We start from the raw sequence: 25,247 nt of genomic DNA on the forward strand, positions 1-25,247 counted from the left end.
GGATTGAGCTCTGAGCACCACAATCTAGTGGACGATGTCCCTTCAACTCATTGCAGGAGACTGGACTAGATGACCTTTAAAGGGTTTGATTTTTTCTGTTTCTTGAACAGAGGTATCACAGAATTCCAAATCTTGAAAAAGACAAGTACAGGCCTTCAACAGATTTATGCAGCAGTGACATATGCCCAACAGTCACAAACTTAAGTTACTGATGTTCCTGTTCTGCAAGCCCTTTCAAGGAGATGAAGGGTACTGCCTTGGAGTGTCATAGATAAATGGGGCCTGAAATAGTGAATAATAAAGTTCAATTTATGGAATCAACAGCAGTGGAAAAATACAAGGAAAAATTATGCAGGGAAAAAATGTAAAAATGCAGAAATGCATGAACATCAAAATAGCATTGATAACTTTATTTTCTATTTCAAGCAGTATGATCACTTATGCAGTCTAATTTGAATTTATTTATAAATAAAGCTGATTAATGCTTTATAGTATAAAATGAATTCAAATTTCAATTCTTATGATAATTTAAATATTTTTCAAGAGAAACATGTTTTTCTTCAGCTGCTTCTCATTTGAATTTGTGCCTCAGGTACACAAATTTAACCTTTATCTTATACTACTTGTATAAGCAAGGCTAAATTAATCTGTAAGCCAAAGCCAGCCAATTCTACCAGGACTGAAGAATATTCTCCCCCATTGATTGTGCACTCAGGGAGCTACTACTGCAGTTAGTCAGGACATGAACATAAACAGAGAATGATCTGTTCTGATCTAACTTTACACAAGAAAACTCTTCACACAATTGCTAGTTTGAAATACAACCAAGCTATTTTAAAACTGGAAGAGACCCACTGCTCTGTAAATGCAAATTGTAACTGTGCAATAAGCACCTCCTCTGGATAAAACCCAATTTCCCCCCCCGTGCTTTACATTTATAAAGCAAAATAGGGAAACTGGAGATATGATAAGGTCAAAGCCTTTTGTACATCATCATGCAATTCTCCAGCTAAGAGTACAGTATTTTCAACAATTCAGCCTAAGGTTTGCTGAGTGATTATCAGAATAATTTCTAAAAATAGCATCAATTGCTAGATGCTGTGAAGAAAGAGAAAAGGGTGTGATTGCTGAAAAACAAGCCTGAAAAAAGGAACTTATGTCTTTTGTGCTTATTTTGACACAATCTTTTCAGCACTTGACTTGCTGAATTTCAACTGCCTACACAAAGATACACCACTCATTTGATATATTATGTTTAAAGAAAACATTCCTTATTTTTACATGTTTTGTGAAATATGGAGTCTCAGGTTTTTTTATCCTAAACATACTAAAGAATAAAATTCAACAGCATGCTGAGTGAAAAATAATAAAATACTGTGTTTCTATAGAAGTCTCAGAAATTGAGGACAAAAGTCACATCTCAGATTTCAAGAGTATATTAAATACTAGCAGTAATTTGCATAAGGTATAGTATTATTTTTCATGCATTGAAAAGTCAAAGAACAAATCTGAAAAAAACCACACACCTCTCAAAAAAATACTTGCCTTACAACTCAATCGAGAGCTAGAATGAATTGTCTACTTTGTGTTTATTCTTGATGAAGAATGGGTGGGAGCAGGATTCTAATACTGCATGATTGTCTTATGAAAACAAATCACTTCTCATATGTGTTTTTGAAGGCCAACACACAAGAACAGAGACATTTTGTTTCTGGTTGCTAGGGGATACAGAAGACCATTTTCACACAGTGAATCATCACTGCATTTGAAAAGTGGCATTAGCAGGAATTTGACCAATGTGCAGATGTCTCTTTCTGTTTCACACCTTCAGTGATCCTGCAGTGACCTACAGTCCTGGTGTAGGATAAAGTACTTGAGGAGTTTTAATTTTCACTAATTATCTATCCCAATGGCATTTACAAAGAATATATTGCCACTAGCCCATCCAAAACTTAGGAGCATAATTGCACAGGGGCTGAAACACTTCTTTGGAACAAGTTGTATAATTCACTACCTATTCAGTTCTACAATAATGCATACATGCAGAGTAGCATTTGATATAACTAAAGTCTCATGTGACATGACCTTCACCCAGTTAAATGTCAACAGAAGACTTTACAAACAATGGGACAGCACTATCTGGCAATTTACTCTACTCCAGTAGTTTCAGTCAGCACTCTGATGTGTGGGTTTTGTGCAAATCCACTTGCACACCACATACGGGGACTTCCATAAAAAGCAACATCAGTTGCAGTTAATTTCCACTGAGCAACAGAAACTTGGAGAAGGGAAGGGAAGCCTTCAAAAGAAAATTTCTCTGACATGAAAAGAACCAAAAAAGACTTTACTGCTTACTAAAGGATTGTGTCACTAACACAGCTCCTGAAAAACATCTCAGTGGTATACCATCAACAACAAATTTTGTATCTGACCTTCATTACTAATTCTGTATATTTTACATATTTTATTTTATGAAAGACAAATAATACATTTCAGGATGCAAAAACTTAATAAAATAATCTTTCTTATATTTTTATCAGTTCAGCTGATGCCTGAACAGCTTGCTGTGATGTGCTCCTGACATGAAGAATCACCCAGAATTGAGAACTAAACTATTTTATTGGCACATTTTTTGTAAGAGGTGAAAATTCAGGAAGCCAAATACAATGGCATCCTAATGGTGTAATTGATTCCAGAGCACTGCACATAATTAATTCCAGAAGTACATTGCAAGGTAAAGTTAGGATGGATTGATATCAGAGCAATTACATGCGGCTAATACAGGGGGTTTATCTCTGAGCCCATTCAGATTTACTTTCAACAAAACAAGAATTGGCTGTAGAAGATTATGAAATCGCCAAGTTAACCTTTTGTTTGACAGATTAATGTAGTCAGATGAGATAATTCAGTGAGGTGTGAATGAAGTAGAAAAGGACACTGATGTGATTGATGGCATCAGACAATGTGCTGGTGAGAGAGCCAGGGCATTCTCTACTGCTGAAACCACTCTAGAGTCCGAAGCAGGAGAGACAAACACTCAGTGATGCCAAAAAGGACAAGACTTGAAGAAGAACATCCTGACATATGTGGTTGGCAGGTCTGAAACAGGGGGAATGGAGCAAAGGTTTTTAAGTGAAGGAATGAAGGATGGACTTAAGGAAAAGCTGATAGGAGAAGCAGAAGTCTAAGTGCAGGATTCTCCATAAATCTGAAAGAAGCCTATAAAAGTTGTCCCAGGGTTATCTGCAGTTACTATAGAAGACATTGAAACAGGATTGTGTTGTGACAGAGAAGGCATGAAGAGGCTAGGGAGAACAAGTAGGAGAAAACACTTGCAGTATGCTTTCTATAGAAAGCTAATCAAAATATAGGATCTGACTGGGACAAGTGGGGAGACTGAAGAAGGAGAACAAGTGAGGATCTTGATATGGCCTAAACATAAAGCCCGAGGGAAGTTACAAAGGAAAGCAATTCTATAGAATAGTGAAGTAGAAAAAAGTATTGCCCAATTTCTTTTCTCTAAAGGGGGCAAAGAACTCAAAGCCATAAAGCAACACAGCACCCTCAATACTTGGTTTGTTCCAGGAATGGACTTCTTCAGTTTCCCTATGTGATACACAAAACACAATCTGAGGCCAAAAAATAAAATGAAAACAACCCATACAGGAAAAAGAAGTCTTGCTATTCCTATCCCATTAACAGATTTCTTGTACAATTTCATGTGTCCATTCTAATACGGCTTTTGCGTGTAACCATAGTAGTCCTAGATCTGAAAACAAAATAACAAAAAAATGGCAAAATAAAATAAAAATTAAGCTCTTAAATCAGTCTGAGACACTAGCCAGTATAAAGGATAAAATCATTTCATGTGCTTACAAATTAATACAAATAAAACCAAACCAAACTATATTACAACAGGATATATTAATGCAAGCATTCTTCACCTTGATCAACAATATTTTTCACCAAGAAAAAACAAAAACTATGGTTATGTCTCTGTCTATCTATCCATCCATCCTCAACACACATACTCAAGTACTTATGCTTCACCCTCCAACGATGTTTAAACTGAGCAAAATAAGTGGTTTTACTTTCCTGCAGGAGCACTCTATGAGACAGATGAAAATAGAGATAAACTGTGATGTCTTGTGGGATACTTTGCAGTGCCCAGTGCAATATACAGTGAAATAAAAATTCAATTAACCAGGTAATTAGACTGACTTCTTTTCCCAGAAGAGCTCACCGTTGGTTTTTCCTCTCATATAATGCACTGATATTATATGCAAACCACCTAGTTTGTAACACATATGGGCCTGGAAGACAGTATTTTCTCTAAATCCCAAAAAGAAGTGAAATGTCAATTTAAGATCAAGAAGTCTATCCAAGAAGGAAATGGAAAGTAGAAACCATGATAGTTATTGATGTATTTAATAAAATAAACCTAGTAAGAGCACAAAACAAAACAAAATAAAAATAAAAAAAAAAACCAAAAACACCTGCAAATATCATGTAAAAGAGTTCTTCATTGTCTGCAATATAACACTAAACTTAAATTCGACAAGTTACCATGGTTGATCTACATGGTTTTGTTTCAAAAGCTGAAGGGGAAACATGTAAACTAAAGATCTTACAAATGCTGAAAGATTTCCATTTGTCTTACTGATTTGGCAGGCACACAATTAAAGTTACTCACATGTCTGGACTTTATTGTTTCCAAGATTAGGCCTCCGGGTGCAGACAAGACAGTTTGTAATGACACCTACAGGCAGCCTGCCAAATGTTTTTCATTTTAAACAATTCCTCTGACCTTTTCTTCTAAGCTTTCATGCACCCCCCCTTCTCTGTAGGTCTTTTATATTTAGTTCTGAAAACAGCCTTGAACTGAAGAAGTGACTTTTCTCTCAGGAAATATTGCTGAGGTATAAAACCACTTAAAACTACAATTTCACTACACTTTTTTCACATTTCCTGGGAAAATGTTCACAGTCTACCTAGAACACTACCCCAACAAAACAAAACCCAAAATACTTAGTTCATTGCACTACTGAAATTCTATTGTGTTCTACTGAATCCATAAGGGAATATCTGTGAGCTGTCAGTGGGAGGAAACTGTCCATTTGCTGTACCACACAAACCAATTTCTACCAGGAAATAAAGAAACTTCCACTTGATCTGACCCATAAAGTGGAATCCATGGACACGCAAAAAAAAAAAAAAAAAAAAAAAAAAAAAAAAAAAAAAAAAAACCTTAAAATGAAATTTTAAGACACCACACACCTAGATTATATGGTCTGACATGTGGTCTTTATCACCTAGAATTGTAGTAGCACATACCAGATGCAACATCTACTTATGAGGAAAATATTCAGGATAGTCATTCCATCAGGTTCAAACTGTCAAACTGTTGACAATTCAGTTGTGCTTCCTGACTGCTGATGTAGCTGACAATCATAGACATGTGGGCAAGTGCTGTGAGAGCAGGCAGGAGATGCAGGAAAATCCTGAGAATTGCATATGACATGTACAGGTCATTGGAAGCAAAATGTGCCCATTGTATCTTGCTAGCAGAGTTATCAGTCCTTATATGGTGGGATATATAATATATTTTCTGATGCACATCTGGAAACTTGGGAGGAAATTCTCTGAAGATGACGTGCTACAGCTCCTGTGGGTTGGCATGGCAAAACACCAAAGTTGCTTTTAGTTTGAAAGGCAGCCCAGGAAAAGGCAGCCATGCACTGAAGTTCCCCTGTGCCTTACTACTGATGACCCTCAGATCAACTGCAGCAAACAGAGTACTTTTGTCCTAATTCTGCTGCTCTTTTCCTACAAGGCCATCATTACACAAATAAAAAAGTGTTTGAAAGTTAAGATACCTCAACTATCTGATAATGTTCTTCAGTCTCAAAATGTGGGCAAAATAAAGACTCAAAAGATCTCACAAAACATAGATTAATATGTGAAAACACAAAACTACTATAAAGCTTTCTTATTACAGTTTAACATTACTCAGCAATTATGAGCAGGCTTGTTTATTCAACACCATGAATGTTCTTCCCTTGTTCTAATACACTAGAGAGATTACCTATGATTCCTTTTCAAGATGAAAGGGGTTGCTACCAAGCCTTGTCTGTTGATCTGAAGGCAGAGAATGAGACTGCAGGCTCAGTAACTCAGCTCTGTGCTGGCTGAAAAGCAAGCTTCACTTGATACAGTAATTTTTCATCCAAAGTGACCAGCTTTCTGGAAGCATCAATGAGAAGAGGCCAAGATGCAGGAGCACTGAAAGGAAGCCTGCACCAGCAAAGTGATGGAGATGGATGGAGGCAGCTACAGACAGACCACACACACTGAGGTGGTTTATGTGCTTGTTTGCATAGGCAGACTTAGCAACATGTAAGCATTCAGTCTGTGAGTAACAGGTATGCTAAAGCCATGGCTCCACTCACTGCAAAGGAGGCTAGAAATGGTTACTGGTACCAGCACAGTCATGGCAATGGCATTTCATCTGATTAACACTGCATACTGCCTCTCTAACCATCAGCCTTGAATCTGTGAAGATTAGGCTAAAATATACAGCCTTTATGCACATGATGCATATGTATTTTTAAGTGCAGATGTCTGTAAACTGGTCTATATAACAGATGTGCAGAATACTAATCAACAGTTTTTAAGTTGATCTTTTTTAAGTTTATAGTTCACTGCCTTGAAATTACAATTCCACTTCAGCAAAAAGCATTCCCGATGAACTGCCCCCTTAGTGATAACTACAGGGAATGAAAGAAACTGTTAAAGCATTAACAGCAGTCTGGAATTAAAATGGAAGTATGTGTATTGTGTAACTTTTCCTTTATTTTTTTGCATGCTTCTTAGAAGTTATGGGGATTTCTTCAGAACCAAAAGAGGTCAAGGGGAAAAACATCCAAGTTAGTACAGTAAGCCTTCAAAGCAAGCAGCCTCAAGTGAACCAACACAAATCACAGGTTTCAGAAGAGTTTTTGATGCTCTAATATTTTTCCCTATACAAATTGCAGGGAACAATTATTTGTAAAGAGAGCAAGTTTAGCAGCAAACAAAGCCCAAAGATCTGCAAGTCTCTCTGCTTTGACTGATTCCTCCAGGCCCTTCAGATTTACTAAATTAAGATTTAGGCTCAAGTATCAATCACGTTATTCAAGCACTTTTGGCTAGTGCCAGAGAGAAACAAAGAGAGTATGCCAAACTGGTTATTATCCTCATCAGTGCAGATCAACTCAAATAAACTGAGTAATAGCTGCTTCTGCTGAAACTGATTGAGCAAACACCTTCATTCTGCTGCTTTGCTAACCAGCACTTACTGATTTGTGCAAGCCTTTCAGACTCAAAACCAACACCCCTTACCCCACTTGCTCTGCTATGGATAAAGACAATAGCATAGACACATATTTTGATAAATCACTGTGATAATTAAACCAAATACCAATTAATTCATTTTGACAAAGGTCTATGATGCAAAGGAGCAAAGAAATGGCCCAAAAATCAAAGGCCTCATTGCTGATGCAATACTAATCTTCTGCTTGCCAGTGTCTCAAATCAGAGCTTCACTCACACAACCTTTTTTCACCCTTACTGACTTTTATTCACTTGCTCACAGACCACAAAAGAAAGAGCTTATGAAGCAAAATAAGAGCAATGCAAACACATCATTGCAACATAAACACTTGCATTCTGAAAACTACTTATTTCACAGAGGTTACAGGCTAAATTAAGAAATAGTAAAAGAGAATTAAAGCAAACTCCATAAAGCTGGGTGGAAAAAAAGAGAAATACAGCAGCAGTACATGCTAACTAGGTACTATGATGATAATATACTTTCATATCCTACTATCTCCACATGGCATTAGAGTCTTCTGTAAGATATTGGGATGCTTTGTATTGAATTTTCAAAATTTTAAAGCAGTAACTAAAATTATTGTTGGCACTCTCTGAATGGAAAAACTAAAACACTGATATCTACCTCTGAATTGTCATGGAGCATAAAGAACCAAAAGGAAGGGACTATAAAGCACTATGACCCTTCATCTCCTGCTCAGCTCACAAAGCAGCTTGCAAAACAAGCAGTTAGGGAATGATGAATGATAGGTTGCATTTTTCTGCACCACATACGGTGAAGAAGTTTTAAAGAGTGACAAATTTTGAGCTCCCAAACTCAAAGACATAATCCTATAAGCAGTAAAGGAGGACCATGCTGATTCTCATCTCAGCAAATCCAGATACTTGTAAAGCTAACATGAAGTGTGCAGCCTTAACTTGAAGAGGGTGATTAGTTAGCCTAAGCTCTTTCCAAATTAATATTGCACAATTCTGTCAGACTTTGGCATGACTTCCTGCATGGCTCTTCCCAGGGCTTGGCAGTCTCTTCTCCAGCACCTGTTTCTTGTAAATTGTAAAACTTCTGTTCTCCTCTCCCTGACGACAGTCAGAGCCCTGTTCCCAGCATTCTGTGTCATGGATATAGCAGAGCCTTTTCTCATACTCTGTTCTTATTCACAAGCAGTTCAGATTTTTTAAAAATCCCTCTTTGTTTAGACAGTAGCAGTACTTAACCATTAGAGCAGAACCAATCCAAAGAGCCCAAATAAAGACTTACACAAAGACACTACAATATATAAAAACCACAAACTCTACTGACTTCTTAACATGACACAAGTAGGTCTGAAAAATGTAAGGGCACAAAGAGAAAAAATAAAAGCAAATAGTTTTCATTATGGAAAGTTCTGATGTCCTGAGGCTCTCTCTTCAGTACTTTCAATTGCTGATGCTGGTCTAAAGCATTTATTATTTGTTTTGAATTCCAAGGATGGCCCAAGAGGCAAATCAAATAAAGTTTTAGGTGTCTTTGATGCAAATGAAAAGTACAAATATTTGGGACAGATGCTTTCACTCAGAGATTTTTAACAGATATATCTCATTAAAAAGCTCCTTTCTCAGTGATGTTAAAGCCATTTATGAACTTCTCTTTAATTAAAATTTGCCACTCTACATGTGACACTAGTTTATCAGGAATAAATGCAGTACAATTCAGCATACACATGCACACACAAGGAGTGCCATACCAAATTCAATAAAAGCCCACAGTTGGGAGCAGTCAGTCTGATGATTTACACAAGCCATTCCATCCCTTTCTCATATTTAGGGATACTCATGATACAAGCTCAGAACAAACTGTGTAAATTAAGTCCTTAAACGCAAAACTATACAATAAATTCCTATGGAAGAGGAGAAAGCTCTGGAGAGAAAGGCAAATTAGAAGAAATGAAACCAAGTTTCAGAAATTTTCTGCCTTGCAACAAAGTTCCTTATGAAAACACAGGCTTCCAGAAGGAAGAAGAGCATTGATTCTTTTAATTAAACAGCTTGGTTCCCAGTTATGTATAGCTGTTAATACTGATATTAAGACTTTATTTCCCTACACCATACATCCCAATTTTTAATATTTGTACTGGGAGTACATGGCCAGGTTTTAGTAGAAGGGCACTTTAAGGGGGGTTCTGTGAGAAGAAGAGCCAATGCCGGCCAGCTCTCAGACGGACCCACTGCTGCCCACAGCTGAACCCATCAGCAATGGTAGTGGCACGTCTAGGATAACAGATTTAGGAAAGAGTAAAAAAGGCTGTGCAGCATCTGGAAAGAGTGAGAATATCTGAGATAAACAGCTCTACAGACACCAACATCAGTGCAGAAGGAGGGACAAGAGGTGCTCCAGGTACAGGAACAGAGATTGCCCTACACCCTGTGGTGAAGCCCTTGGCAAAGCAGCTGTGCCCCTGCAGCCCATGGAGGTTCACATCAGAGCAGACTTGCACCTGCAGTCCACACTGGACTATGTGGAAGTTCCCTGAAGGAAGCTGAAGCCTGTGGAGAGTCCACACTGAGCACTCCACTCTTGCAGGACTGAACTCTATGACCGGAACCCATGCTGAAGCAATTCTTGAAGCACTGCAGCTGCCGAGAAGGACCCAGGATAGAAAATTTTGTGAAGGACTGTATATCCTTGAGGAGGGACCCCATGCTGGAGAAAGGGAAGAACATGGGGAGAAAGGAGAAGCAGAGATGAAGCATTATGAACTGATCATGACCCCTATTCCCCATTCCCTGCATCATTCAGGGCTTGTGCATGGGGGGAACAGGAAGAGGTGAGAGGACTCTGAGCCTGTGAATAAGGGAAGGGTAGGGCCAAGGTGCTCTTAGTTTTTCAATGTTTCTTACTATACTAGTCTTTTACAATTAACTGGCAATGAAAAAAAAGGAATTAACCAAGCCTGTTTTGTCCCCTTCAGTAATTAAGAAATATATCTCCTTGCCGTTATTTGTATCCATGAACTTTTCAATGCATGTCCATCCCTGGCATGTCCATGGAGGGGGACCAAGAGTGGCTTGGTGGACAACTGGCAGTCAGCCAAGGTTAACACAAAAGAATATTGCACCATGACAAAAAAATCAGCATTAGGAACCTGCAGAGCTGAATAAATTCTGATTTGCTGTGCAAAGATTAGAAGAGGCCCTCTTTATTTGGAAAGCTCTTTGACAAAGCTACAAACGACAGGTGTCTGCTTTCACCATCAGCTACACAGCAGATAACAACAAAATAATATTTGAAAGGAACTATGACCAAAGTGGATGCAATATTGAGCATCAATCCAAGGGAGAGTATCTGGACAGATGGCTGACTGTGCATGAGTGAAATCGACTGACAACTTGATATTGTAAAGAGGAACATAAAAATAATACAGGTAAAATTCCAAAGACTTGAGACACTGCTTCTCATGAAAAATGAAAATTAAAGGCACTATTTAAGAAGCATAATGTGTGAAAACTAAACATTAAAATGATGACATTTGAATCAAAGTATAAATGTGTACCTTCATAACTCACCAACTGAACTAATTTCCACCAGCATACTTCATAAAATCAGTCTTGAAAACTACTTTTAGAACTCAGCCCCTCAAACGCATGTTTACAAGGCTCCTTTGCTAGAGTCACTGGAGAGGCAACAAGGACTGACTGTATACTGAACCACAACATTACTACAGGAGTCTATAATAATAGAATGAAAAGATCAGGCCCTCAAGTAGTTAACTAAAACAATGCAAAAAAAAATGAATGAAGGCTTTTAAATTCTGTCTAATTTCAGAAATTCATTGTTTTAATAATGAGTAAAATAATCCTGCACTTTCCAACATTAAAATAATACATCATCAAAATGCATGACAAAATGCAGCTGCATGCCATATAACTTCCATAAGTCATATACCAACAAATAATGGGACCAAGCTAATGTATAATACGACATGGCCTTGACTCTGCCTTAAAAGAATAATGAAAATTACACTTAATTTTTCTTTTACATAAGCACATTCCCAACACATTTAAAATCCAGCTTCTGCACATAAATCTGTTATTGCCATATTTCTGCTACATATTGTACATCTTAAGGCATATAGCTTATGTTTATTATTTTTAATTGTTCTGTTCAAGTACAATACATCTGGAAGACTTCCCAGTATTTACTGGCTACAGCAATAAAGCCCAAGTCTTAGGCAGGTCAGCTTTCATTCTCTCTGACTTTTAAACTGACAATACTAAAGCCTATGTCCTGTAAAGAAGATCGTAAAATGAAGGATGGAATTATAATTAAGCTACTTTTTTAAAGACATCTAAATATGCTCTAACTGTGGAGCAGTATTAATTATCAATTGTGCAAATTCCCCAAACATTTCTTAACTCACTTGAAGAAAACACCTTATTTCTTCACCAGAAACTTACTTGGAGCAAAGGCACAATTTTCCAACAGAAGAAAACAAAATTTTCTTTCTGCAACATAGGAGTCTTTTTAAGTGGACATCTATACCCACTTATTCATGTCAATATTTGGTGGAGAGTGACCTTAACAACCATGATCAATAATATAATCAAAGATTGACAGTAGGGGGAAAAACTATATATTAGAAAAGAAAATGCCTCTAGGTTATGGGAACAAAAGAGGGAAAAAAGTGTGAAGGAGTGAAGGAAGGAAGGAGTCAAGCTGCTGCCGGTGGCTTTGAGTGACAAAAAACATGCAAGAAATTATTTTTACACTGATCTGCTTTATAATAGGAGGGGGAAATCAATAAAATAGGAACAAATACTTCCATAAAAAGCACTCCTAGGAATTGTGGACTACAAAAGTTCCCGTGGCAGGGCACATCAGCTTAGTAAGAGGAATCATGAGCTTCAAATCGCAGGTTTTAGCACAGGAGGCAGACTATAAAGCGAGGCTTTCTGCTTCTTTTCAGTTCTTCTTGATGCCAAGCACTCCTAGAAATTCCACGGGCAGACCATACTGCATTTGGAATTAATGCATTGCAAGATGGTTTCCAGACAGTCTTCATACAACCTGGCCACAAAAGTAGTGTGTATTTGGGGAATAGAAAGTGCTCTAGAGATTCACAGTTGATCATGGAGAAGCTTATAAGGATTACAAAGAAGGGGGCAACTGATCCTGAAAATGCCAAGTTGTATGCTGCCCATTTTCTAAAACCTGTATATCACTATTACATCAAAACAAAGGCTATGACAAGGTTTCTGCTGGCTAATACAAAAACTGCAAATTATGCGATATTTTTCACTTCTTTAAAAACCAGATATTCAATTTCAGTGCTTCAGGCCAGAAGAAAAAGCAGTAATTCTCCCAGAATTGATGAAACTGCCAAATGAATGAGCATATCAGCTAGAGGCATCTCTCCTTAGGTGGAAGTTAATGAAGCCAAGATCCTGACTTTGGTATTAGACTATGTTCATAATACATGACCTGCAGTTTGCTAAGTGCCAAGGGAAAAACCGAAAGGCCAGGCAGACCAAAATAACATTTTCCAAGATCCCTGCTTAGGAAACAGAGAACTTTCAACTCCTCTTCAAAGAACTTGATTTCTGTGGTATTTCTTGTCTTTTTGTTATTCAAGTGACTGAAGAAGGCTTGTTAACTTCCAATACCAATATATTAACATTTTACTTAAAGCCAGCTGTCTGCTTTCCACATTAGACTGGCACAGTGATCCAAAATAATTTCTGCAATGCTTTAAATTACTTCAGCATTATGTAACTCTTCTTGATGTGTTAGTCATTCCCAAGAACATAATTTTCATTAAAAAAGCACTGCATTAAATACAGAGATAGTCCGGGGATCCAATTGGGGAAAAAAAGAAAAAAAGACCCTTCCTTTTCTAGACAAGTGTTGAACAAAGACCAATGCAAATCACACTCACTGATACTCCTATAATGCTTGTTGATTTTTCCTCTCTCCCCAAGACAATTCATCTTAGATACATTTCTGCACAGAGGCACAATATTGGAAGAAGAAACAGAGAAGCATTTACCTTCTGCCTTCATGAGCTGCTTGCCCAATTGCCAGATGTGGATCTGAATTTACTCAGGTGCAAGAAGAACATAATCCTTCTCTACCATAATCCAACACCCCTCCCCCACTGCTGTTGTGAAAAGGAGGTGCTGCTGCTCCCACTTGCTATGGCTGCCTGCTAAAAATCAGTGGGACGGTTGAGGATACCTGGTTTTACTGACATTCAGCATACACAACCACAAAAACACATACAAAAGACACCCTTGAGTGCACAGAGATGAAGACAGTTTCCAGCCTTGAGCCAGACCTTGTATGAGCAAGGACAGCATTCTGGCAACCTCGTAACAGACAGCATTTGCTAGACTCCAGTTTAGCACTTCAGCAACAACATTCCCAAGTCGCTCTTAAATGATTGAAGTTTCTTTGAATCTGGATCATTAACAGTTCTGCAGGATCAGTAAGAGTTAGCTTTATAAAAATAGAAGTGCTTACAGCTATATGAACATATTTGGAAATGGTGAAATATATATGTAAATATCTGTCAGTACCTAATCAAATTGAGATTTTTGCTTTTCCACATGACTGGCAAACTTCACCAGCCATTTGGCAGGGCACATGCTTGAATCAAAATATGCCTACATAATTCAAACACAAGTATGTAATAAAAGTAAGTTTAGTAATACTCCCAGTTGCAAATTTACCCTCTTAAAATGGATAATGCACTTGGAGCCAAAATAGGATTTTCTAATATACCCACTGTGCAAGCAATATCACATTGCTCTTTGCCATAATTTTTAAGAACATTAATAATTTTGCATACACACATATGGTTAATGCATGTTAATATACCCATTTACACACACTAATGCACATACATGTTTAAACTATGTTTTGCAGACTTCAACATATGCCATATATAAGCCAAAAATATACGTTCCTTTATTTTAACACAATTCAGAAACTTGAAATACTTCTTGAAGCTACATCTGATAACAATAAGAAAAAACAGATGCAATCAAAGTTAACAGTAATTATTTAATTAAACTCTTTGAATGTAATTGAATTATATCTCAAGAGACAGATTTGGTGCTTTGCATTTAATTTGATGGAAAGAAGTTTAGATTTAAATAATTTATTGGCAGGCCAGTAGATATTCCTTTATATAAAGGAGACTCAGAAGTGACCTTATTATTCTCTACAGCTTCCTGAAGGTGGCTGTAGGCAGGTGGGGGTTGGTCTCTTTCTCCAAGAAGCAACTGACAGAACCAGAGAACCGAGTCTCAAGGTGCACCAAGGGAAATATAGGTAGGATATTAGGAAAAAGTTTTTTACAGAAAGGGTGATAAACTACTGGAATGGTCTGCCTGGGGAGGTGGTGGAGTCACCATCCCTGGATGTGTTTTAAAAAAGACTGGATGTGGCACTCAGTACCAGGGTTTAGTTGAGGTGTTAAGAGCATGAGTTGGACTCTATGGTCTTGAGGGTCTCTTCCAACCTAGTCATTCTGTGATAAGTAACTACCTACTTACATATCTGCATCAAATTTCTGTGGTACTTTTTGCAGACAAATTCTGACTTTACTCTTTTGTTGATCATTGATCAATAGCCTGAATGGAACTGAACTCTATATTCTTTAGAACAAAATGAGAAAAGAGGGTAAGTAAGTCTTCTTTCTAATGATAATACGGAATCACATCATGTTCATATCATTCATACAATGCCACAGCTAAAATTAACTTCATGAAAATTACACTCTCCTGGAGGGCCATGTCAAGGTAATTTCATCTCCATGTCACCACAGGGCACCACGGTAATATGGAGACCTCATTGTGAGCTGTTGGAAGCTCAGCCTGGCTCATTTGAAAGCCCAGGTTTTACAACTGTCAATATTTTATCAGGGTGGTTCAGAAGGAAGCGAGCACTTCTAGGGCACGGGGTAGTCTACAACATGCCCGAGGCGTTCTCCTGGCTTCATTAGCAGTGTGATGCATCAAGCTCTGCAGAGAACAAGGCTGCAAAGATCATTTTTAGACACTTCTGGACAAATAGAAAGACCTTCAAATCTGCCTCCTTTTCAGCAGGTGACTTACTGAACAATCCATGACGTAAGTAATAGTTATTTGAGAAACAAAAATGAGAAGCATTTCAGGGCTAGAAAAGGAACAGTCACTTTTAGCCTGAATATAGCATCATAATTAAGAGTACCTTTCATTGTCTTCAAAGATTAACCTCAAGGTAGACAAGATAGGGTTCGGTTTCTTTCCTGTATATACTGTTGGAAAGAGTGACCAGCTAGTACAAATTTTTCCTGCTTCTCTGGGGGATTTCACTATCCACGTGTAACTCCCTCCACTTCCAAGCAAATCAATTTTGCATCATGTACCTCTCCATACTTACAAATTCCTAACAGTAAACTGCAGTCGCTGCTGTAACTGCAATGCCATATTTTGACATCTTCAGACAGCACTTGAAATTTTAAGAGATGGGCAGATTTTCCTGCATTAACACATTTATCTTAATTTCAGACGATGTTTTTTTCACAAAAGATGGTTCACTCCTGACTTTCTGAACTTTAAGGGAAAAAGAAAATACAAGGCTCTCGATAGGTAATTAGACCAATAAGCAGTCCTTCCTCTCTTCCTTGTGTTATATTGATCCTTATCGGTTGAAACTGAAGTGAGATGCTTACAGCATTGATGTTCACATAAACAGATTCTTGGTATCCAGGCAGGCCTTTCCTGCACAAAATCAGGAGCTAAGGCCCCTGTTCCAGAATAAGAGTAAAAATAATTGTTTACATTGCTCCCTACTTAGACAAATACATTCAATCTATGCAGGCATTTGCATCCCATGGACTTCCAAAATATTTTAAAATGTGCTCAGATGCTACTTTGAACAAAAGCTTTCTTTGAGAATTGCATGGAATATACATGTGGCCATATAGCTGGTAAAGTACAATTAACTGACTTTTGTAGTATTTAGATCATTCCCTATGTAACTCCATGAATTCCAGAGAAGAAATATGAGAATAAATCAGGGTTTGAGTAGTTATTCCAAGACTAGCTTACTCTATCACTGCTACTTTGACTTTTAATTCTCTCATCTCAAAAAGACAATGAAATAGATTGTTGTAAGTTAAATTCAGAATGACCTTCAGCTTTGTCGGTAATTTAGGAAGCAAACTAAAAGGGTCTTCGGGACTTAAAACCTCCACTACATAGACTATGTTTTCAACTGAAGAGCCTAAATTCACAATTCTGCACAGTATTAAGAAAGAGTAAGTAAGCATAGAGATTTAAAAGACAATGCAAGAGGAGAGGTACGTAGGAAGCTGTGAGGCAGACAGTGTGAGTTTACAGACAGATACTGAAAATCTACATCTGCATGTTCCATATAGCCAGAAAAAAAAAAGTTAGCAACCTCCTCCTGGTTAGTAAATATAAACCACCACTGAACTATGTTTGCTCTATCAGAATCCAAAGTTTAGACTCCTACATTGCTGGAAACTCCTAAACTATAATTAAGGAGGCAACTGAGACTGAAATCTTCTTTAGCATGAAAACAGTATATATTATGTTTCTATTTTAGAAGCTTTGCTGTCATTTTTCTATGTGCTATTTGATGCCACACTGTCACTCAAAATGTAAACCACTTTTGCTCTCTTTTAGTAAACTGCACAAGATGAAAAGTGAAGGTATAAGGTAACAGGCAGTTTCAGGGCTTCCTTACAAGCAAAACTAAAGCCGCGATTTCTTAATTTTCCCATACTGCAAATGATACAGGCAAAGAAAAAGACACTCAAACCATTATCATGTCACACTGAATTATAGCAAAGGGCACTCTGGCAAGCTGAGAGTCCTTTTCATCCTTCATTCCAGCAAACAAACCTTGTTTAGTGAAGAAAATGTGATATCCTAACATAACACCAAAAATGATTGGAAATTATTCTGATTGTTCAGGATCCAGAGTAAAAGATGCCATCACAGAAACACAGCACCTTCTAATTTGCAGTAATTTCTACCCATAACACCCAGATGGAGGATGAAAAAGCTTTTCTATACACATACACTGGAAAATACTGTTGTCAGATGCTTCCAATTTAACTTGATTTATGGGGAAACACTCTATTATCCCCAAGGATCTGCTACCCTGAAACATAAAAAAAAAAAAAATAAACTGTTCAGGATGTCTGCATTGGCTACATGGATAGTATGAGCTGTGAGATAGAAGAATGGAAAAAAAAGAAAAAAGAAAAAAAAAAAAGGCAAGGAGCAAAATCACTCTAAAGGGACTGAACTGATTTAAGGTGAAACCAACCATTTGCATCACTCCAAACAGTGGTATTCCTCAGATTGTTAATTCTTCCCAGGTACCTATCAGGTAATGGGAAAGAAAAGGGAAAAGAGGAAATTAGAAAGGAATATTTGTTTTGGTCTGGATTTGTATCTTTATTAACTAAACAGAATGAAAACCAGGACACAAATTCTTATAATATTTTAAACGGTGTAAAAAATCCCTGCCAGAAAGCAGTTATGGTTCCCCTACTGCCCATGGAATACGGGTGGCAGAGCATGTTGTGTGGGCACGTGTGTGGATGTACGCACAGAAGGTAGGGTGTGGATTCCCACTGCCTGATAGCGTCGTTGTGTGACAACCCGGCCTACCTCTCTTGCTGGGAAGCAGAGCATTTTGGAAAAGAGAACTTTGTCGGGCAATGTCCCAGTCTTCAGACTCACACCAATAACACATCATATGTCCCACACCCTAGCCTGATAGTTCCTTGCTAAGTTGCAGTAGCTCCAAGAGGGAGGCTCCCCTGGAGCCCCCTGGATGTTACCAGGACTCAGAAACAGAACTCTGCCCCAGCTCACAGAGAGCAGCTGATAAACCACATTCCTTTGCAGAATGTCAACTGGTTGGTTTAAAATCACTAATTCACCTTAAAAAACAGTGGAAGAAAGATCTGAGCTCAGCTAAGAGAGGATGGGACAGCCCCATTTACTTCTCCAATAGCTTGGATTCTGTTTTGATTTAACAGTTGTAACTTTTGGCCCGGTTTCTGGACTTCACCCAAGCTAGAGGCACATAAGCTATTTTAGACATAAAATTACTTCACAATACAGGCACTTAGTGAGGCCAAAAAGACATCAGAGAGCTGCATGTGATGAATATAATTGCTAGTAGGAAATCCTTAAGGGTTTTTGACCTTGTTGCTAATTTTTTTTTCTTCTTCTTTGGGAATATCCTGAAAAAATCACACAGCTGGGACAGCATTGTTGCCTCAGAAATAAATTATGAGGAAATTTACTCATTAAAGAATTAATAGCTTCAGAGTTTATGAGCAAGATCATTAAAAAGATCTTTGCACCACTACACAGGAAATTTTTAATAGTAGTCTGTTCAAGTTAAAACCGGACTTAATGTTCTTTGGATAAATAAATAAATAAATAAATGTGCATTTAGTAAAAGAAGAAACAACATTCTGCAGAAACCCAGACCAAAGGTGGGGAGGTGGGAAGCATCTGCTGCCTTCCAAATAACACCACCCAAAACACAAAAGAACTGAAGCAACTGCAATGAATTTGTAGGACTTGCCTTCATATTTATTTTTAAAATTTAAAAGGGAAGTTCCTTAAACCTATACAGAATTGAAGCCATAGCAAAGATGTTCCAAAAATCACTGCTGCTGAGCAGGACACCTCCACCCCCAGCTTTCAACCAGCTAAACTGGGCACTGCCAGCAAGGAAGCTGGAGCAGCCTGGAGTTCACATTGGCACTAAGGTTGCTTTAGAGCCTATTCAAAAAGACACTGGTGGCTTTTGAAGTTCATGTTGTGCTTAATGGTGTGGCAGCCACATCACATTACTCCAAGTCTATCCATACAAGCTGCAGTCACTGCAGTGCAGATATTTCCTGTGCTTGCTCCTTTCCAACCCAGTGTTGACAGTTCCTTTAGACAGGTTTGTATTTTTCGGGTGTATAGAGAGGTGCTCTGAGAAGGTTAAGTCTCTACAAAGAAAAATTAACTGCCAAAAGCAGTGCTCCTTCTCTTGCATACAGAGAAACTGATAAAAATAAGCAATGAAAAAAAAGGCATTAAAGTCTAACAGGAAATGTAATGTAATAACACTCCTTGGGTAACCACAAGGAATGCTCTGAGCTTCACTGGAGTTTGTCACCACATACAGCGACAAATATGTATTCACATAAATCATTATGCCCACGCTGATGGATAATACTTTACTCTAGCTGCTCATTACACTGAAGGCATTTCAACATCCTCTTGCAGAGCCTCAATAAAAGGAGCATCAAATGGAAGATTTAATTTTTCATCGTCATACGAACACTCTGATTCCCGCGGGAGCGCTCTCAGCAAAGGCAGGTGGATTGTGCCATCAGAGAAATGCAGCAGACCTATGGCTTGTAATGAAATCAAACAGCTCACTAAATCTAATACACACTCTAGCTGAAATTTGAGCTTCAAAAGCAACAGCCTATAACTTCAGAAATTAAACCTAGCAGAAAAGCACTGATGGTGCTCTTAGATGTGGTATTTTAGTGTCATTTTTGCCTCACATGAAAAGTTTCTTCTGAAAGATAGAGCCAAGCTGTGTGGGCTTGATACTGCTATTAAGTCTTGTAACAGCATTATTTTCTTGCATGCTTAATAATGCTGAAAAACGGAGATTTATGTTTTCTTGTCTAAAAGGCAAAGAGACTTCCACATTAACTGAATTTAATGGTTTTTGCTTGTGGATTTTTTTTTGGGGTTTTTTTTGTTGTTGTTTTTTTTTTTTTTTTTTTGGGGGGGGGGGTTTGTTGTCTTATTTTAATACCTGTTCGTAATCTTGTTCTTAAAAAGACATTCTACAAGAATGCAAGCAGTTTATCTTTTTTTTTAATAGGGAAAACAGAATGCACACCCCCACGTAAGTAGCCCTAGCACAGCAAATACATTTAGAACTATCATTACTCCCACTTTATATTCTATTGTACTTAATAGTATTACAAAATGCAACAACAGAATCATAGACTGGTTTGGGTTGGAAAGGACCTTGAATGTCATCTTGTTCAATAACCAGGGACTTCCACAACCAGATCAGGTTGCTCAGAGCTCCATCCAACCTGACCTTGAATGTTTCCAGGGATGGGGCATCCACCACCTCTCTGAGCAACCTGTTCCAATGTTTCATCACTTTCATTGTAAAAAAATTTCTTCCAGTAGGTTGCAGTTCTTATGAACTGTTTGGTTTCTGATTTGAGATTGCGGGAGCAGGTCAGTTGCCTAAATATAAGTATCTGAGACACCATAGGGTATTTAAGTCATACAGAGGCCAGCAGATATGGCACAGGACATGGAGGAGACCCTTCTAGAGCTGAAGCTAGAAGCTGGATGACATTATCATACAGAATATTCAATGGCACTCAACATCTACAGTAAGGGATCTGAAACGAGCCCTGTCAATACTTAAACATATTTACTTTATGATTTGCTAGTGTACATAACTTTGAAGAGTGCAGTTTATACTAAGGTAGAAGTCTGTAAGAATGCCTGTAGGAAGACTGGATTCTTCCCCTTAAAACACCCTGAACATGAAATAAGGTACTTCAGGAAGTGCTACTTCTGAAGCCCTCATCAAAACTCCTGACCTTCAAGAGGAACCTTAAGAATAGTTTATCCAAAAGAATAATATTTACTGAGGTTTATATTAATTTATCTATTATTTTTCTTCACCTGTTCCTTTTCTACTTCTTGCTATGTATGAAATTATGAAAATACAGCATAAAAATCTCATCTGGCTCATTCAAAGCTCACATTTTACTCCAGAAGCCACTGAAGGCTCTCTGGATTTCTGAAGACATTGAAGGCAGCTGAACCACCATGGTGTTTGTTCAAGTTTATATAATTTTGTTTACAGTAAACCATGATAGTTCCACCCAAACCTGAGTCACAGCACAACCACAGACTGAAAGCAGCATTAGCACAACTAGCACATTTCTCACCAATGAACTCCAATGTTACTTTTTACTTACAGAAATAACATGAGAAAACTTCAAGGCACACACTACCACCCCTAAAGTTGTCCTCCTGAGAATTCAGTGTAGTATGTCTGAATAGAAACAAACATTTCCACAGTTCCTATTATACCTTAACACCACTTTAAAGAAATCTCTTTCCGTTCTTGTATTCTCATTTTCTTCTTGTACACATATTAGCAAACACCTTGAGGAAGGATATTCCTATTCCTTATATTCTGTTACCGATGGATACATTTAATTTTCTGTTTCCCACACCTTACCACTCCTATCCAGTGCCTGTAACACTCTCCTTCCCCTCACACACAAACTTGTATTTTCCTTTCCAGTCTGTCTGATAAAGGGACAGTACCAACTATTATACTCAAAGCCACATCTAAATGCCTTTATATCTTTGGGAGACTCTTCTCAATGAAGGAAGCAGCTACAACTATTTTACTATTGCAACTATTTCACAATTGCAGCTGCAATTATCTTTACTATTCTCAAACATACTATTAAAAATAGTCAGTGAAGATCTAATTTTACATATTTGGGTTTTTTTAAGGAAAAATTTCATCTCCCATTTCCTACCACAACTTTGATTTAGTATCAAAATTAAATCTCTTTCCAATGATCTTTCATGTTGTCTTCTAGACAGCAGTATACATTAGCTACTCTCCCTCCTCCCTCACTGTACTACTTTATTAACATGAACTCAAGGTCTCCTGCCCTCTTCTATAATTTCAAATTAACTGTAGGTAATATGAGGAATGTTCATTAGCATAAAGATTATTTTTGGCATGATAAGACACATTTTAAGGCTATCAATCTTTTTCCAGACTGAAAATTATGTATTTTTCCACCTCTGGGTTTTCCTTAAAAGTTTTATAAATAGCATTCCATGCAGAGGTTAGATTCACTGCATTCTCTTTTAATTTTATTCCCAGATATTTTTATTCCACTACATTCTAATTTTAAATTGAAGCTTGCCATCACTTATAATGACTGACAGACATTTTTAGAATTATAATTTCATCTTTTTTTACATTCAGAAACAGTGTTTAGAGTTTGGTCTGTCATTCTGTGAAACTGGTTTAGATCTGCAGTTTGCAAATGTACTTCTAAATACCAAAAAACATCTCAGTGAGCATCAGGCAGAAAACAAGTTCACCATTTGACAAGGCCTGTCATTTGAAAATACAAGTAGGACATATGTGGCTCATAAATGCAAGCCTTCCATGTAGGAAGAAAGGTCTCATTAGTTGTCTGTTCAAGCTCATTTATTCTTCAATATTTAAAGGTAAACCTGCATGTGACAAATATAAGAACATTTGCATAGGCACCATAAAACACACATGCATGTTTATATTACACATTCAAAGGTAAATTGTAAAAACAACAACTCCTTTCTTGCTCTAGGTGTTCATGAAACACCACTAAACGTTGCTTAATTTGAAAATAAAGGCAGGTTTTTTGATACATGGAAAATGCAGAAGGAAGCCAGAATTTGCCAGTGTGCTCTCAGCCCCACAGGAGAATAAACTGCCTTGTCCTCCAACCTTACTTCTCCTACTCAGAAATTGCTCTGGTCTAATTGGTGACTGCACAATGGATTCTCCCTTCCTGCCACTGAGGTGTTGAAAATATCCTTCCAAAGAACACAGAGGTTTAGCTGTCCTGAGCTGCTGTCAGTACAGCAGAGCAGGCACAAGGAAGGAAATGAGATGCCCTCTTGGAAGAACTGTGTTGGTTCCCTTATCTTTCCTGATCTTGCCTGAAAGAACAGCAAGGCAGGAAATGAATCATCATTTCTTCTCTGGCTTCCTCTAACAGCAGCAGTTAGCAGCTGCTCCTTCCTGTTGAAAGACTGATGCTATCCCAATCCATGTGCTGCAGCCTTGGCAGAGAGCAAAATCTATTCTATATAAGAGAATGAGTAAGCGCCAGATTAAAATCTCCTGGATTTCTATCACATTTTTCAGAATGAAAAACTAAGACTACTAGAAACATTTGCTAGAAGTTTTGAAATGGAAAGAAGTAGAATACATCACCAAGTTCTTGCCACTCCATACATTGTTTTTAAAACAACTGCTTCTGCTCCCTGAAGGCATTTAATAAATGTCACAGCTTAAGAACAGCTAAGGATGTAAAACTATCTACTTGAAAATGCCTCTTGGAATTTTTACACACAACTTGTTCATCTTCCACAGGTATGCATTAAAAAAAAATAAAATCAAATCTATTCCCATCTAGAAATGGTTCACAGGTAATCTCAGGTATCCTGAGGAGCCTTTTCTCCGCATGCCATCAATCTTAAATCCTTCTTTCCAAAGCTGTGTTTGCCCTTTCTTCCCAGGTCTATAGATTCTGATAATCTGATTAGGCCACCTTATTTATTAAAAAAAAAAAACCCAAAACCCTACCAGCAGACAAAGACAAGTAACAACTGCATATATTTCAGGTGGCACTAAAATTTTTCAAGATTGAGACTAAGGGTATGATTTCATTTGAAAGTACATATTGATTCAGAACACACTCACAAGCTTTTATCCTGCTTTTACTGGAACTTAAGATGACCTTGTTTCTACTTCCAAATGCCTATATATATATAAACATATAAATGCATACACTTCAAAATCACTTCAGTTACATTTCTGAATGCCATCAACACTAAATTTGTGTAACAAAAATAAGTAAACATTTCAGCAATAGGGCTTGCAAAATCTAAAAATCATAAATATTTTACAGGATGTAGCACTATTAGGAATACAACAATGCATGTGCCCTAAACAGAGAACGGTATGACCTTAGTGATTTATATTTGTCCTTTAAAAAAATGAAGGTGGAAACATAACAAAGCCAATGCATAGTGTTCCACAGAAAATGCTAGGTTTTTAATGAGCCCTTAAGGTCCTACAAAATTCTATAGTAACTGTACAGTAATCTAATCACTTTCAGAGAACAGATATAAAACCCCTTGACAAACACTTATCTTTCCACATCAAATCTTCTAAAATTTATTTAAAAGGAGCTGGAAAGACTTGGACTATCTTCTCAACTGGCATTTGTTGAACTGACCTTTTCTATGTCAGATAGCCACTGTGTCGTGGTTTGGAAGTGAATTTTGTCAGGAAGTTGGGTCAAACCAATCAGTGGTCAGGTTTGGATATTGGCACTTGGAGTGACCACTGAAGGCATGGACATGCCTCTGAGAACACAGGGGGTTAAAAGCGAGAACTCCCAGGGGAGCTGTCTCTTTGGTTCTGGTCAGAGTGCAGTGCAGACCTCCCCTGCCCAGCCACCAGCTGGCTGGGGGAGGAGAAGCCAGTGGCCTGGGAGAGGTAGGCCAGGGGCTGAAGGACTGGAACCGGGCGGGCCCCCTGCAGACGGAAGGGTGGAGAGAAACTGAGATGTCTTTGTTCCCCCCACCCCCAGACGGAAAGAGACAGAGAGCCTGAACGCACCTGGAATTTACTGGCAGAGGAGAAGGAGGGGGAAAGGTGCCCGGCCATGGGAGTTGGAGTTCTGGGCCAAGATTTCAGCTGTCCAGAGAGTCCGAGACTTTTAACCCTTTCTTGGAAAATGAAAGTTTTGTGAAATATTACTCCTCCTCAGTTTGAAAGAGAAGAGAGTGTCTGGGACCTGAGATGTCAAAAGAAGATAGGGAAAATAATCCTTTTTGAGTGGGAGGAGATGATGGAATGGCTTTTGGCTGGACTTTTCTTGTTAGCCATAGACTGAACCAATTTCTCCTGCAACAGAGACTGCATTTTTAGGAGGATGCAATGGTGAGCCAAGAAATCTGCTTCAGCGACTACTAGCACAGGAATGGAGTGAACAGAGAAAAGCTGA

At 38.0% G+C, this 25,247-nt stretch overlaps 1 protein-coding gene across 13 annotated transcripts in view; it reads right to left on the reverse strand.

The window, feature by feature from the left end:
* CCSER1 (coiled-coil serine rich protein 1) overlaps positions 1–25,247 on the reverse strand; it is a 627,741-nt gene that overhangs the window by 323,998 nt on the left and 278,496 nt on the right. The window contains exon 7 of one of the 13 annotated variants that reach the window (XM_068187586.1): positions 4,073–4,108. The exons of the other annotated variants lie outside the window; for them this stretch is intronic. Within the exon in view, the coding sequence (XP_068043687.1) occupies positions 4,088–4,108 (21 nt within the window). The 3' untranslated portion in view covers positions 4,073–4,087. Of the gene's footprint in view, positions 1–4,072; positions 4,109–25,247 lie in introns of those variants that run through there. 13 annotated transcript variants of the gene reach the window in all.

Source organism: Anomalospiza imberbis, chromosome 4 (genome assembly GCF_031753505.1).
Source record: "Anomalospiza imberbis isolate Cuckoo-Finch-1a 21T00152 chromosome 4, ASM3175350v1, whole genome shotgun sequence".
Classification (NCBI taxonomy): domain Eukaryota; kingdom Metazoa; phylum Chordata; class Aves; order Passeriformes; family Viduidae; genus Anomalospiza; species Anomalospiza imberbis.